Source organism: Arachis ipaensis, chromosome B04 (genome assembly GCF_000816755.2).
Source record: "Arachis ipaensis cultivar K30076 chromosome B04, Araip1.1, whole genome shotgun sequence".
Lineage (NCBI taxonomy): Eukaryota > Viridiplantae > Streptophyta > Magnoliopsida > Fabales > Fabaceae > Arachis > Arachis ipaensis.
Genome location: NC_029788.2, coordinates 108,317,184 through 108,333,140, shown reverse-complemented (window position 1 = coordinate 108,333,140; position 15,957 = coordinate 108,317,184). Strand labels below are relative to the sequence as shown.

The following is a 15,957-nucleotide window of genomic DNA, read 5'->3' as shown; positions in this document are numbered from 1 at the left end:
TTTTCATATTCTTAATTGAAAATAGGTCAGTTATAATCGATTTCAAAAATAAAATTTTTGAAAATAAAAAATTAAATTTTAAATATAAATATTAATTTTAAATACTAGATTTTGAATTTTATTTATTTTATTAAAATTTTTTTAATCAATTATAATTAATTTTTTTTAATTGAAAGATTGTAATGAGAATAACATATATATTATATTTTCATATTTTTATAAACTGTATTTTTAATAAAAAAGATTTTACAGGAATAATATATATATTTAAAATTTAAAATTTAAATTTTAAAAAATCAATTACCCATGCTTTACAAATATTAAAATTAATCAAAATAGATATAAGTAATTAAAACCATGTATAAATTATTTATTTTTTAATTTAATTACCCGATTGCACGCAACCCATGAGTTTTTTAAAACACAAAAGCATTAATTAAAATTCCACAATTAAATTATAACATAATGCAGTATTCATCTCCGCTTAAATAATCTCCTCTGGACGTACATGGTAGACATGGCTATTCTAATATAATTATAAAAAGCAAAGTAAAATTAATCACGTCCTAAAATGAACATTATGGCATACATAACACCAACAGCACCACCGTTACCATTTGAGAGTGCCATAATCCACCCTCACATGATGCCATTCACAACCCCAACAACACCACCATCACCATTTCCGACCGCCATAATCCACCCTCAGTACTGTGCTCCATATCCAGTTGGCCTTGTACTCAAGAAAGAGAAGACTATTCTTCATAAGTATACGGTAACAGACATCAACGACAACGTTATTTTTACGGTTACTAGCCCTTTCCTCACTATGCACCAGCATCGTTATGTACGTGACGCTCTTGGAAACACCATCCTCCATCTTCGCAGAGAGGTAATTAATTATGAAAAATATTAGATATTAATTATTTTATAATATTTATCTTAGGTAATATAAGAGGACTAACAAAAATTATTGAGTTTTGGCCACAGTTAGTCAATAATGTTTAAAATTATTCGCTAAAAATATATTATTGAATTGATAAACTAAAGTATTGGAGTATTAAACTAATGACTAAAATTATGAGCTAATATAAAATAAAATTTCTGGTCCTTATAATTTTTTCATTATCTTATGAATTTAATTTTGTTGCGTGCAAAAATAATTTTATACATATATTTATTTGTTTTCTAGTATTTTCCAACTGCAAGAGTAGTATTATAAATTAAATTTCAATTATACAATAAAAAGAAAAATTATTTTTATAATTATTATTTTTTTAACAAACTGTACTACAATTTGAAGTCGAATTCAAATGAAAAGAGTATCTATCGATACTTTTGATTTAATCAATGGATAATATTTGTTCTCAAGTTCATAATTTTAGTTAATCATGGAAATCCGAATCCTAATTAATCAGTCTTATAAGATTTTACATCCAAGACTGAAATTTAACATGAAAGTGGCGCTATATTTAATTTGTTGTTATTTGCAGCTATTTAGAGATCGATGGAAAGCGTTTAGAGGCCAAAATATGGAACAATTGGAGATCTTTACTCGGAAGCAATCCTCATTGTTGCAGCTAAGGACCACATTGGATGTGTTCTTGGCAAATAACATCACTGGAGTTTGTGACTTCAAGCTCGTTGAAGCAGGTTTCTTTGCACGAACTTGGGTTGTTAACATCGCTGAATCTGACATTGTTGTTGCCCAGGTTTATTTTCTTCTCGTTTTTCCAGTTTTTGCTTTGATTTGGTGGTTAGAATCCTGTATTTCTCACTTGAATTTCTGAATTTATGTCCAATTCTCATTGTTTAAAAATGAGTAAAGTATCGTTTTTGTCGCCAACGTTTGGGGTAAATCCTATTTGTGTCCCTAACGTTTAAATCGTCCTATTTGTATCCCTAACGTTTGTAAAAGTGATTCAATGTTATCCTGTCGTCAATTACACATCATGAGCGCTTTAGTTTGAGTTTTAAAAATTTCTTCTTGAAATTAGAATACAAATGTCTGAGATAGAATGAATGATCTACTCCGAAAACTAGCTCATCAAATATTGAAACTAATTCCTATAAAATTTACATAATTCACTTTTCTAGGGACATAATTGAATCTAAACACAAATAGTGGATATAATATTAAAATCGACCACATTCAAGTGAGACCTAATTGAAAATGAATGCATCATGGCCTCATCTTTGGCAAGCTCCTCGGGTTATTTTCACAGTTTTTTTCCAGATTTTTTTTTCCGGTTTTTTTTTTTTTTTTTTTTAAAGAGAGTAAAATCTCAGTACAAACTGTGTATTTGATTTAATTTATCATCACAACACTCTAAAAATAACTTGTAGCTTTATTATTAATTGCCTCTAATAAAAGAATAACAAAACTATTACTTTTCATAATTAGTCCGATCAGTCACAGTAAAAACAGTGTCCCGTTACATATTGAAATATTTTTGTCACCTAAATCTAATTAAATCAGCCTAAACTCAACAAAAATTACTCACTTTCTTTTTTGAGTTTTTTTTTTTTTTTACCTCTTCATTGTCATTCTTTTATTGCTGCTACTGTTACTAATTTTTTTATTTCTTTACATCCTTTTTCTCCTGTTAGTTATTGCAGTATTTTTTATTATATTTTTTTGTTTATTTTTTTTATTTTATTTTTATTAAGAAAGAGAAATGAGTAGAATTATGAGAAGATAAAACAAGAAGGAGAAAATAAAAAAGAAAAAGAAGAAGATGATGATAGATGATAATGAAAAAGAAGTAGAAGGAAGAAAAATTTTGACTTGTACATAATTTTTATAAAAAAATAACACTAAAACTTTTTAACTGTGACGCGACATAGGAAGTTTCTTAATTTTGATACTAAATTTTTTTAACCGTGACAAAGATTTTTGTCAACAGAATAAAACAAAAAGAATTATGAGAATGTGAAAGAAGATGAGAAAAAATTTTGAATTATACAGAATTTATTAGGAATAACACTAAAGAAGAAGAAGAAAGAGGAAAGTTTTAAATTATGTAAAATTTATTAGAAAAATAGAATCGAAATTTTTTAACTGTGACACGGAGGAAGTTTCTTAATTTTGACATTGAATTTCCTAACTGTGACATAGAAAAATTTTTAACCAATTTTTTTTATTATTGAACAAATTAAGTAGTATTGAATTTATATATAAGAGGTCTAGTCATTTCTGTGTTATTTATAATAAATTGATGTATTTTTTTATTTCAAAATATATTTGAATGTATTTTGTTGGTTGAACGAGTTAAAATTTTGAATTTGTGATTTTTTAAAGATTTTTTGTGTCTTTTATAAAAAAAATTTTATATCATTTTCAATAGTTTTTTGTGTCATTAACTAAATTTCTATATATTTTGTTATCGTTAAATTAATTATTTGATATTGAACTAAAAGAAGAAGAAGAAAAAGATGACAATAATAATAGTGATGATAATGATAATAAAAGAGGAGGAAAAAAAAGAGAAAAAAAAATCAAATAAGAGGAAGAAGAAAAACAGGAGATGATGGAGAAATGATAATAATAAAGATGGAGGAAGAGAAGTAGAAAGAAAAAAAAAAAAGAGAATAAAATAATAAAAAACGTACTATATAAATTCAATTTGGTTGAAATTGGTTAAAAGAAATCAGCTTAATTTTCTAGTATTTTTGCCATAAAAAATAATAGAAATTTCATTAATAATGGTAATTTAAACTATATAGTTGAAAGATTTTTATATTGTACAGTAGGTGTTATTTTTTTTCTAATGAAAACACTATGTTAACAATTCAAATAACCAGTAACATACAAGCAACTATATGAAAAATTGCGTATTTTTCTACAGGAAATATATAGCTAGAATATAATACAAATATAAATTTATCTAAACAACCTTTTTTTTATTCATATGTTATTTTCTTTTATATTTAAAGAAGAAATTGACCCTGGTGGGAGAGAGAAGGAAATTAAAGAGTATATCAAAACCTATTCTAATCTAAAATAGTTAAAATTTCACATTCCAATCCCATGAACTAAACCGAAAGTGTAGCATTATTGTTTGTCAAAATTAAAGGTCGTGTTAGATGTACTTATTATAATAAACGCAAAGTTATGATGATATAATTGCTATTATTGTAGATAAAGCACAAGTTGGGTAGATTTTTTAGAAGAGAAAAGTTCATGGTCACAATATCTCCAAACATTGATTACGCGTTCGTAGTGGCTCTAACCGTGACACTTGATGACTACATCAGTAGGAGGAGGAAGAGAAGAACGTAGGAGGAACTTCACAACGGAAAAAAATTAGTTAAGCTTTATGCGTGGAACATTAGGATCATATACCTGTTATTATATATGATTTTAGTTGTATATATACTACTCTGGTTTTACGTTAGATGTAATAAATTGAAAATGTTTGTTAACCTTGTTGTTATAGATAGATAGACAGATAGGACGTTTTAAGTTTGATGTATTTTTAATCAATATTTAACCTTTAAGTTTTGACAAAATTTGAACTTGACTTTAGAGTAACTTATAATCACTAATTCAAACAGTGATCTAAAGTAGTGTTTGATAAAAAAAAATGATAACTATGACTAAAAATTCTAATCTTAAATAATCGTGACTATAGAATTTTAATGTTAACTACAGGACGCCCAATCCAAATTGATTTAATTTTAGTATTTATTTATTATTTTTTGGGTTATCATCATTTAGGTTTTTATTTTAGAAAAAGACAAAAATTGCCTAATTTTGTTGCACCGTATATTAATGACAAAAATAAGCTGGACCAACCATACCTTTAGACTTGAATCTTCTTAGACTATCTAAATATGGCCAACTAGTTTATTTCCCGCGCTCTGTACGCAGATTATGTATTTATCATATTGTATGATTGAATTATTATATACATAATATAAATATATAAATTGTGAACTGTAGTGATATGACTTAACAATAATAGATTTCGAAAATAATAACCCAAAATTGACTCCTACCTAAATATATTATTTCGTTGAAGTTAATAATTTGGCTATTTTATACATCAAAATATTCGTTAAGTCCATTATTTCTTTTCATAAAAAAATTCATTCACGTATCATTTGAAATAAAATTGAAGGACAGTGGATTTTTGTAGTCGAAAGAAATTTAATATTTAATAAGAAATAATTATTCAAAAGAATTATAAGTTTGTTGTTACGTCAATTAAAAAAAATAACTTTTAAGTTAAGGCAAAAAATATTTTTTATTCTTGAAATTTATCGAAAAATTTTAAAATATTATTTTGTTTTAATTTTGTTTTTAAAATTTTTTATTTGTATTAAATATATTCTTGACAGTTAAATTTTTAAAAAATTTATGACCTATCCAACAATAATGTATGATAACTATATTTGATTTACTTGTGTTGAAAATTATTCTTGTGAAATTGTTGCTGAATTAGTTCTAAATTTTATAAAAAATCAATCGTCAATGGTATATTTAATGCAAATAAAAATTTTTTAGTATAAAATTGAAACAAAATAAAATTTAAAAATTTTTTTAAAATATTTTACAATTTTTAAAGACAAAAATTATATTTTATTCTTTTTTTTGGATGACTATACTATACCCTTCTAATAGTTGGTGAACTAAATATTTAAATTTATTTATAATATTACATGCATAAATTGAATTGTATTTATTACACCAGATCATAATTTTCGCTAAAAATTCACCTACAAACTTGTTGCTATGAATAAGACACTTTAAAAATAATAAAAAATACATATCTTTCTCTCTCCCATTTCCATTTGTATATATGGTTATACATACATTTACCATTACCACTATTCAATATTAAATTCGCACCTATCTTTCCACCAATCAACAAAAAGATACAATTTTTAATAGTTTAGAGTAATAAACAGTCAGGAGAATTGGGATGCTCAAGAGTTGAAAAGGTGCATCAAATAAGGAACATATGGTTCTTGAGTTTGAGTAGATTTTGATCATTGCCGAAGTTCTCAGTCGCTAATTGCACACATTAAGGAAAATCAAAAGAAATAGATCACTTTGTTGTTTGAGTAAGTACTTATAAGATTTGTTTTGAGAGTCTCCGATTATAGGTACGCTTTATTTCTAATAATCATACGTGTATTTTTTTTTTTGGGGATTACCTAATTATATTATTTTTGTTTTTGATTTCTCAAGTAAGGTTTCTGTTGAATAAGTTTAGTTTTATACATGTTGGTTTCCTCTAACATAGTTTATCTAATGCGAAGATATTGTAGATTTACATATGACACTAATAAGTTTGACAAGGTTGATTATAGGATTTTTGTCGATCTACTTCTTCACCAGATGATTATAAGTAAGTTAGTGATACTCTCGAAATGTGCCTGCATAACTTGATATATTATTATCATTTCTGTAAATTAATAGATTATGCCTCTATCTTTAAATTTAACAAATTAAATTAAATCTATTGTTATTGTTTCTGTAAATTCTATATAGAATAATTTTTTGATTTTTATTATGTGTTCTCCTTTTTATTTATGTGGAGAGTACTGCTCCTGAAAATTGTGGATAGAATGATATTTAGATGAAAATTAGCAAGATTGTAGATAAGATTTTGTTAACAAAGTGCTAACCACTCATGACAGTACCTTGATACTATGAGGTAAAAGGTAAACAATATAAAAACACTATGTTTCATTATGAGTATAGCTGATGGTTTTTATTACAATTGTATTATTATATGTTTATTGGTGTGCCTTTTATGTATTATACATGCTTGTTATCATGACATTTGGCTTAATTGTTTTGCATACCTTTATCTATTATCCTTTAAAAACATATATGGTGTTCGTGTATGTTAACAATTTTTGACTATTTTGTTTTTCTTATATACACAGAGTTAACAACACAACCGTCAATATTAGAATTTTTGTATATATTGTGCCATGTATGCTGAAATCATGGATCTATGCTATGCACTTTCATAATTACTGTAAGTTTTATTTGGTGGTGCTATCCGAAAGTGTTAACTTATCTATTCTCATTTTGATATAATTTTGAGAACATTTAGTATACAAACGGTCCCATATAGTTTTGGTATTTTGTTAATTAATTATACATATCTTTATACAATAGACTTCGTATGGAATTGTCAATAAAAAGGCTTAGATACATAAATTGTTTGGATAATATCTATGAGAGTATTTATTATACAACTTCTCCTATCCATTTCACATACATTTTTAATTTTATATCATTTTATCCAATAGCACTACTAGAAAATTAGTTATTACAGACGGATATTTCCGATGAATTTTATCCCACGGAAATACAGACGGAATTTCAGAGGGATTTTTTGTCGGAAAATAAAAAAATGAATTAGCATAAATTACAGACGGAAAAGAGAATCCATCGATAATTTTGTCGGAAAATTTAATTTTTTTTTTGTGAGAAATAGTTACAGACAGAAAATCTGTCTGTAATTAAATGAACAAAATGTTGCATTTTATTAAATTATTACAGACGAATTTTTCGTCTGTAATTTAAAACTTTCCGTCGAAAATTTTGATTTAAACCTAATTTAACCCGAGTGTCTCCACCTTCATTCACACTCCACACAAGCTTCTTCCTCTCTCTGTCGCACTAACAGCTTCTTCTCTCCGTCGCATGAGCTTTTTCCGCCATTCGCGTCGCACGAGCTTCTCCGCCGCCGCTATCGTCGCATCTGCTCCCTTCATTGCCGTCGTCACAGAACTCTCTACGCCTCCGCTCTTGTCGCATTTACTCCCTTAGTGAATTTCAGGTATACTCTGATTTTGTGATTCTGGTCCTTAGGGTTCAATTTTTCTGTGGCAATTTTAGGTTTATCAATTTTCCTTAGCAGTTTCTATCTTCTTGTTGCTGTTGATGCTGATTGAGCTTGTTGTAGGTTTATCAATTATTTTATTATCAGCGAAGAAAGAGATTTTTGGTCGGTCATTTCTGCAGCGATTCGTGAAACTCGGTGGAAACTCGGTGGTTGTTGTTGAATGGCAAAGCTTGGAATGATAGTTGACTCCGTTGGTAACTTCTTCTCCGGCAAAGACCAGCTTCCCTAGTGTGACCCTGACATCGTCGCTGTAAGCCTTTTCTTTTTCTCGATTCCATTTTCTTCATTCAGAATTGATATCAACTTGTAATTTCTTGTTATCTATTGGTCGTGATTTCAGTCTTGATGTTTAGGTCAAAATCAAGTTAGCTCTTGCAATAGGTTTAGGGTTTAGATACAAATCAATCACATATCTTTTGTTACTTTAGTTAAAGAGGAAGAATTGCAGCTTCTATGAAACAATTCTCTGTTATGATGCATCATTGTGTAACAGTTAAAGCTATAGCTTGGAGCATGATATGTTTCATTCACAAAAGAAATTGTTGATAACAATTGAAACCTCCTTGTCTTTTTATTGCTCCTTTGCTGCTTTATTCTCTAAAATCATGGTTTCTTCTTCTGCACCTGCAACAGCAGCAGCAGCCATCACCTTTGGCTTTAAGAATTTGATGGAAACTTTCACTGTTGATGTGCACAGAGCAGAGAACAGGCCACTGAACGTGCCCTTGATTGCACCTTTTACCATTGCATCATCAAGGTTGGAGATGGTAGAGAACGTGGCCGTTAGAATTGAGCTCAGCAATGGCTCTGTGGGTTGGGGTGAGGCACCAATTCTGCCTTTTGTTACTGCTGAGGACCAGAAAATTGCCATGGCCAAGGCTTCTGAGGCGTGTGCCTTTCTCAGGAGATGTCCTTCACTGACACTGGGTTCCATGTTGGAGGACATTGTTGCTATTCTTCCTGGCCATGAATTTGCTTCTGTGAGTGACATTCAGTTAAACTTTTCATCTTCATCATCATATTAATTTTTTCTACTCATTCTAATGTTTTCCTTTTGCACTTTTGAAAGGGACGTTTTGCATGCCCCTTTGCTACATGAATTCATATGGCTTTGAATTAACTACGATCCTTCTTATTATTGGTAATTAAGGAAATGAAACGAGACTTGTAAAATTTATTCTATGACTTTCTTAGAATAAACTATTATCTTTCATATGCCCCTTTCCATTTTATTATTATTTTATTCTATGACTTTCTTAGAATGCCTCGCCATTTGAGTTTCACATTCATTTAAAGGTTCATTCTTTATTTTTTAAATCCCTTCTTGGAAATACTTGTTGAAGGAGGGGAATTTTTGTTTTGTTTCACTGGGATTTGGAAAATGAAAGAGAATGTGGAACTGGTATTTGAGATTTGTGTGGTGATTCCTAAGAGAGAGGCGATTCTTAAAGGAGATGAAGACTTTGATTGCAGCAATGTCTTTTCCAGGGAGCTTAAGAATGCAGGCTTGGTTGTTGACAGAGTTATTGGCAATTCTGATGAGTTCTACTGCCGCTTAATGCACGGTGTTGTGAGTTCTTGTCATAGCCGTTTATCAAGTTTTCGATTATGGTCCTAATCAGGAATGTGCTTCAGCATTAGCTATAAACTAATACCAAATTTTTGTTTGTTTATTTAGTTGTACTTATTAGCAAATGCGCTCTTGTGATGAATAATGAACAATGTTTGCATCCTTGTTGTAACTTGAATATGCAGGTAAACAATAGCAAATCAAGCAGAATCCTTAAATTCAATAGAAGAGAAATCCGTTGGGAAGTCGGAGAGCATCTCCTTCCAAAATTTTGTCGAAACTTGTATCCTTCTTCTGAACCTATATGTTTGGTAGATATTAAGTATGTTCTTAAATTTCAATTGGTTAGTCTTCTGGATATGTGCAATGTCAGTTTTGTCCTTGAACTTATACAGCTTGTTCACCTAAATCAGTTATTTCATTGACTTTTTCTATGCCTTGTATTCTAAGTTTCCTCTCTTTCTGTTGTTTTCCCTTTTAGTTCTAACTTTTAATGGTAAAATATTTTGGTACATGACTTTGCATTCTTACTTCGGAGGTTGTATTTAGTAACATTAATCTTTATAGTAAGGTTCAGAATGGTTAACATTTGACCAAATGGTTTTTGGGATGGGAGGATATTTTAGCTTTGATCTCTGATTTGGAACCATTGATGAAATTTCTGTCAAAATTTAGCTTACAATTAGTTTATTCCTTAATCCTTAACATTTTAGGTACCTGAATATTCTGACTACTTTGAAGAAAGTATTTGCAAATGTGCATTTGACTTGATTTTTGCATTTAACGAAGTAATCTCTCTTGGGCACAAGGAAAATGTGACTGTTGCACAAGTTAAGCAATACTGTGAAATGGAGAGTCATGAAGAGAAGCTGCACAGACAGATGAGGGAGGACAAGATTAGAGAAGCAAATGATGAAATGAAAAGGAAAGCTAATGAGATTGATAACTGCTTCAATGCAACGACATATATATAATAATTAATAACAATAACAATTGAAAGAGTAGAAAATTTCTAGTTGTGTAGACTTCATATAGAATTGTCAAAATATGCAGACTTAGATACTGGCAAACTCTTTATCATTATTTGGATAGTATCCATCTATTTCTCATAAAATCTTAATTTTATATCGCTTTATCCAATAGACTTGTTACAATATAGGTATAAAATAAATATGTATATGAATCCCTTATAGATATAACAACATATATAGGAATTTCTTATCATATAAGATTGTCAAAATAAAGACATTGATACTGACAAGCTCGTTTTAAATTTTTGGATAATATCCATGGTAATTAGATTAGTTCATCAAGGATATAAATTAAATGGAGTCTAAAGAAAGATTCACCCTAAATATGTTATCACATATTTGTGCACAACTATCTAAAACATAAATATGTTAACCAAAACAATGCTAAATGGAAATTCATCAATCACTACTACATAGTTGACTTTTACTAACATTTAAAAAATGTTATTACATCATATTAAAATGTTACCTATGTATATTAGTAATATTTTTACAAATGTTAAATATACTCTATATTACTAAATAATTTTACTAATATTTTTCTAAAAATTTAATCACATTTAGTAAAAATGTTACAAAAGATATTCTATAATAGAAGAAATGTTACAATAGACCATTCATAATAACAGTTAAGAAAATGTTACCATATATATTTTTTGTAATACTTAAAAAATATTACAATAAATCTTCTATAACAACACTCTAAGAAATGTTACGATCTATCTTTTTTGCTAACATTGAAAAAATGTTACAAAAAATCTTCTTTAACAATAAAAACATATTACCATAAATTTTTGGTAACATTTATAGCTATAATATCTATTTACTATTCATATTTTAATATGTAACCATTTATTTATTTATTTTTATATACAGTAGAAGGGTATTGCCACTACTTTAAATGCACAAAATATTGAAGATAAATTCATAATAAACACAAATTAAAGTATAATAAAAAGAAAATTAATAAGAAAATTAAATTTCTTTTCTTTAATATTGTCTAAAATTACCACAGAACAATTCTAAAATAAATAAAAGATTATAAAATCCAAATCTTCTCTATTTTGTCATCTTCAATCAACATTAACAATTCAAACAAACAAATTAGAACATAAAATCTAATCTTTTTTAGTTTGTCATCTTAATATTGCTAACACACCACTTTTTTCTTTAATCTTTTCTTATGTTGATTAAGCTTCTTTTTCTTCAATTTCAAGTTAAGAATCTCTTGAAGAAGAATAAAGAGCCTATAAAAAGATAACTATTTTAAGACACCAATACTAATATTCTCACTAAACAAGAAGGAAAAAGTAATATCAACTTTATTTAAAGGTAAAACATATCACTTCAACTAATCTCAATATGATTATTACAAAGTATGAATCACAGATGCTATTTTAACTTCATTTTAGTTCTAAATATACATGCTTCTGATTAGGTGAAACAATCACATTCTTCTCCTTTGTTCGAGGTAATAGCTTAGCTTGAGACTTAAAAACACCTTTTGTAATAGTAGATGATTCTAGAATATTTCTACTAACTGACTTTGATTTACTTAGAACCTATAACATAAGAAAATAATAAACATCAAATCTATCATTAGAGCATATGATGATCAGTGTATGTATGCTATCTATTTGACATGTAAATTTCTATATAAAGCATGATTATGCAGCTTTTTCAATAAATAAATTAAAATCATTCTTTCTTTCTTCATTCTATCTATCTATCTATCTATCTCTTTGTTCCAATTCTACTGCTACAAATTATGCTCCTCTGCCACTACTTCTATATCTTTCTATCTATCCATCTATCTATCTCTTTCATACATTCAAGTCATGTCCCATAACGCATCATCTACATCATTCTCTCATTGCCACATCGCTTAACACACTATTCCATCTCAGCTTTTATTTTACTATACAAAAATGCCAAATTAACATAGATATATATGCCTAACTTAAAACCAACTCTCAAGACACCAATTATCCACAAACACATTACTAATTAACTTTTATGTAAAAATAAAAACCATTAATGAAGTTCCTATAATTTACTACTTACTTTTTATCTAAAGATAAATACACATGCAACAATATGCTTCTCACCTATATATACTAATTGTTATATATGTTTACATTATTTAGTTAAATTAAAAAGTTATAATTGGCATACACAGTAATAAATTTATTAATATTATAAATGTGAAAATGACAAATTAGTGATATTATTAGTCTATAAATGCTAAGATTGGAGTTATTTTAGTGTAGATTAAATAATTGACTACATTTAAAACAACACTATGAAGAGTAAATTTTATAATTAACTATTAAGAAAAAAATACAAAAAAAAGATATAAACACCTGTTTTTCAGTAGCAATAGTAACTTTATGATGTGTTGTTGCAGTAGCTTCTATTTTCTTCTCATATAGAGTAGTTGACATGAAAGAGAGATTTGGAATCTCTACTCCTGGGAGGCTTTTTTGTAGCTGATTTAAAAACATATTAAATCCACACAACATCTGTTACTTCATGACTTCTATTCTTTCTTGAAGTTTTGTTTCCATCCCCTCTTGCATTTTTGTTGTATATTCTGAATTTCAGCTTGAGCATTCTCTTTAACTTCTTCAATTAACCTATCTGTCTCAACTTGAGATTTAGGTCCCCACAAATCTAAAGCTACAACACCTCTACCATAAGTTCGGACACGACCAGGTTGATCTTTCCCCAACACTTGGGAAAGTATATCATCTTGGTTTGTACTTTCTAATTTTTCAAGATGTGAAGCTATGGCATCCTCAAGCTCTAACTAAAATCCAAAATTCAAACTACATTAATTTATGACAAAATATCTATATCACACAAAATATATATTAAAAGAAATACATATCTTACAAAAATTTTGCTTATTCCCTCACTCAATGAATTTCCATCTCTTGGCTTGTGTGTTAAAAAGAACATGTTCACCCGAAATGGTTCTCTTCTATCAGGATTTTTCATTGCCTATTAAGAAAAAACACAATTAACTAAAAAAGAACCAATGCAAATAAGACAATGTAAACACATTAATTCTACCTCCTCTTCACATATTTCAGCAAATGTTTTTGATCCTGTTGTATGTTGACTTGTATTCTTTGCTCTACTAGCTTTATTATTCTTGCTTTGTTCCTTTAAAATCATAAAAAGATAATTGAATAATTAAGCCTAAAAATAGAAAAATTAATTAGTATAACTAATTATAGTATGAAGGAAATTACATGCTAAGAATTAGTATACCTTAATCATATCAAGGCTCCAAAATTGAACAAGAATCTTCCAATGATCAAGTGGAACAGTACGAGGACAATTCTTCATATTGTAAGCTAGTGACATGTTTTCCTTAAAATACTATTTTTTCAACCGACTTTTATATGTCTTCCAAGATAAATCCAAAGTTTTGAAAACCCACACTTTACCAAGTACTCCGATGTCAAACTTTTCCTACACTATAATGAACATAGATATGTTAATTAATATTTAGTTTTTAAAATCAATAAAAGAAAAACACCTAAGTTAAAAGTGTAAAAATGTAATACAATGGTAGCTTCCCACAAATCTTTCCAGTTATCTTTAAGTCCATGCCAACTTGTGTATGTCAATGGAGCAAGGCGTGCATTTCTAACCAAAGTCCCCAAATGACTGCTTAACTTGGCGCAATTACATCCAATTGGTTGACCATGCTTATTTAATCTAATTGGCAACCGATCCTCATAGCTTAAACCATGAGTTTTAAGGCACTTTGTCAGACCCCTTTTTCTCTTAGTTGCTAGTCCTGATATGGAAATCAATAAATAAAAGGCAATTATACAAAAAATACTACACATTTATTATTAGTATTAAACTAAACATAAAACATGATTACTTATTATCATTATCATTAGCTTGGGATGCTAAAGCTGGTCCTATTATCAAGAATGAGAAAGTTTAGAACAGAGAGGAGAGAATTTCTAAAAGACATCTATCTATTCATTCAATCTAATCTTATAAAAGTGCAATTTCATCAATTCTTAGAGTGTGATGATCTCACTCTGTGCATGTGTGTGTGTGTGTTAAAGAATATTTGTGAACTTAAGATCCAATGCATAGCCAAACTCAGCGTATTTTGAGAAACTAAAACTTTTATAACTCTTTTAAAATTCCACCAGCTTGAGATTGATCGACGAAGTAATCACATAAGGGAGAGATTCGAGACTGACTACATAATAGCATTTATGCGAGCATGCCGCTCTTCTTTCGGGATCTCGAGTCCTTCTTTATTGACTTCTGGTGCGCTCTGCCAACCAGATCGGGAGGTTAAATAGTTTACTAAAGCTAGCGACTGGGGTATGCTAGTCCTACCGAAACCGAAGCATTGACTTGATCGATCGTTTTCTACGTTAGAGACCCAAATCCTTTCATAGCACAATTAGCTGCTAGTAAACATGCCAGCTATCACACATCTCACTTGACGCAGGTGGAAAAAGAGGATTTCATGATCCCTTAGCCCCTCTCTTCGCTATCTGTTAGGAGATGAAGAGTTTTGCTCGTTGTTGGTTCTTTTCCTTCTCACTTTTGATTATCCGACTTCGCTCTGCGCTAGCCTTACTTACTATATTCAAATTTTACGAAAAACAAAGACGACACATTAAAAGAAGTGCGTGCCGATACACATCGCTAGTAGCATTGGAAGCATTATCTCTTAGCGCTTTCCTTCGGTCGTGGAACAAAAGAGCGTCAAAGTTGTCCCAACCCGGTACTTGTTACCTTAGACGAAAAGAAGACCAAACCATTCTTTAACAAACATCTTAAGATGAAATCAATAATAGTCACAACACTCAAATTAAAAAAAATGCAATAAAGGATCACTTACCGTCATCATTAGTATGCAGTATTAAAGGTGTTTGTGAAGGGCTTGATGCAGTATCCTCTAGCTCACCAATGATATTAACCATAGAACCACCTTTCAATCATCTACTTTTCTTCATAGATGATATTAATCAGGATTGACGAGGACCTAATTCAATTTGCTCTTCTTGTTCATAGATGATATCTCTCATTGAGATGCTTGACCTTAAAGCTTTGTCTTTTTTGTTTGCCATAGCACTATTATAAACCAGAATAATAGGATTGATAAAGATTATTAATTATGTAGAATACCTAGAGACTAGAAAGTGAGAGAAAGCATTCAAGAAAAACCTAAACAGAATCTAGAACTAATTAACCAATAGTGTAATTGAAATTGATGGTCCATTTATATTCATAGGGCAGCTCATAGGTGTGTAGCATATACAACATACTATAGAAAGTGGCGACCAAGATGTTAAACATTTCAAACTCAATAAAAAAGGGGCAAGATCAAGAGAGAATAAAGAGAAACAATGCAAGAGGATATAACTAGAGGCTCTTATCCTTGTAGTAAATAAGAGCTTTCAGTTTCAAGTTTCTCTTTTCCATGACTTCAAATATA

At 29.0% G+C, this 15,957-nt stretch overlaps 3 protein-coding genes across 5 annotated transcripts in view; 2 read left to right on the top strand and 1 right to left on the bottom strand.

The window, feature by feature from the left end:
* LOC107639638 (protein LURP-one-related 15-like) lies at positions 551–4,467 on the top strand. Its single transcript, XM_016343193.2, has 3 exons — positions 551–892; positions 1,494–1,712; positions 4,142–4,467. The coding sequence occupies exons 1-3, from the start codon at positions 572–574 to the stop codon at positions 4,280–4,282; spliced, it is 681 nt and encodes a 226-aa protein (XP_016198679.2). The 5' UTR covers positions 551–571; the 3' UTR covers positions 4,283–4,467.
* LOC107636856 lies at positions 7,501–10,415 on the top strand. The gene is made up of 5 exons (XM_016340329.2): positions 7,501–7,805; positions 7,932–8,121; positions 8,505–8,851; positions 9,627–9,785; positions 10,251–10,415. The coding sequence occupies exons 3-5, from the start codon at positions 8,540–8,542 to the stop codon at positions 10,413–10,415; spliced, it is 636 nt and encodes a 211-aa protein (XP_016195815.2). The 5' UTR covers positions 7,501–7,805; positions 7,932–8,121; positions 8,505–8,539.
* Positions 10,200–15,957, bottom strand: part of LOC107639639 — a 9,331-nt gene continuing 3,573 nt past the window's right edge. Inside the window, exons 6-14 of one of the 3 annotated variants that reach the window (XR_002361581.1) lie at positions 15,361–15,593; positions 14,708–15,254; positions 14,048–14,283; positions 13,749–13,957; positions 13,548–13,640; positions 13,368–13,475; positions 12,836–13,281; positions 11,897–12,034; positions 11,705–11,719 (exon numbers count right to left, since the gene is read on the bottom strand). Coding sequence is in view for 1 of the 3 variants with exons in the window: in XM_021121481.1 (XP_020977140.1) it covers positions 13,012–13,281; positions 13,368–13,475; positions 13,548–13,640; positions 13,749–13,844 (567 nt within the window). In the remaining 2 variants the exon portion in view is untranslated. Of the gene's footprint in view, positions 10,311–11,704; positions 11,720–11,826; positions 12,035–12,835; positions 13,282–13,367; positions 13,476–13,547; positions 13,641–13,748; positions 13,958–14,047; positions 14,284–14,707; positions 15,255–15,360; positions 15,594–15,957 lie in introns of those variants that run through there. The other 2 variants (XR_002361580.1, XM_021121481.1) reach the window with 2 other exon arrangements.

Coding starts and splice junctions, on each gene's coding strand:
- LOC107639638 (XM_016343193.2), top strand. CDS start 572: ATGAACATTATGGCATACATAACACCAACAGCACCACCGTTACCATTT. Junction 893..1,493: donor TCCTCCATCTTCGCAGAGAG/GTAATTAATTAT, acceptor TGTTATTTGCAG/CTATTTAGAGATCGATGGAA. Junction 1,713..4,141: donor CTGACATTGTTGTTGCCCAG/GTTTATTTTCTT, acceptor CTATTATTGTAG/ATAAAGCACAAGTTGGGTAG.
- LOC107636856 (XM_016340329.2), top strand. CDS start 8,540: ATGGAAACTTTCACTGTTGATGTGCACAGAGCAGAGAACAGGCCACTG. Junction 8,852..9,626: donor CTGGCCATGAATTTGCTTCT/GTGAGTGACATT, acceptor TTGAATATGCAG/GTAAACAATAGCAAATCAAG. Junction 9,786..10,250: donor ATGTTCTTAAATTTCAATTG/GTTAGTCTTCTG, acceptor CTTGGGCACAAG/GAAAATGTGACTGTTGCACA.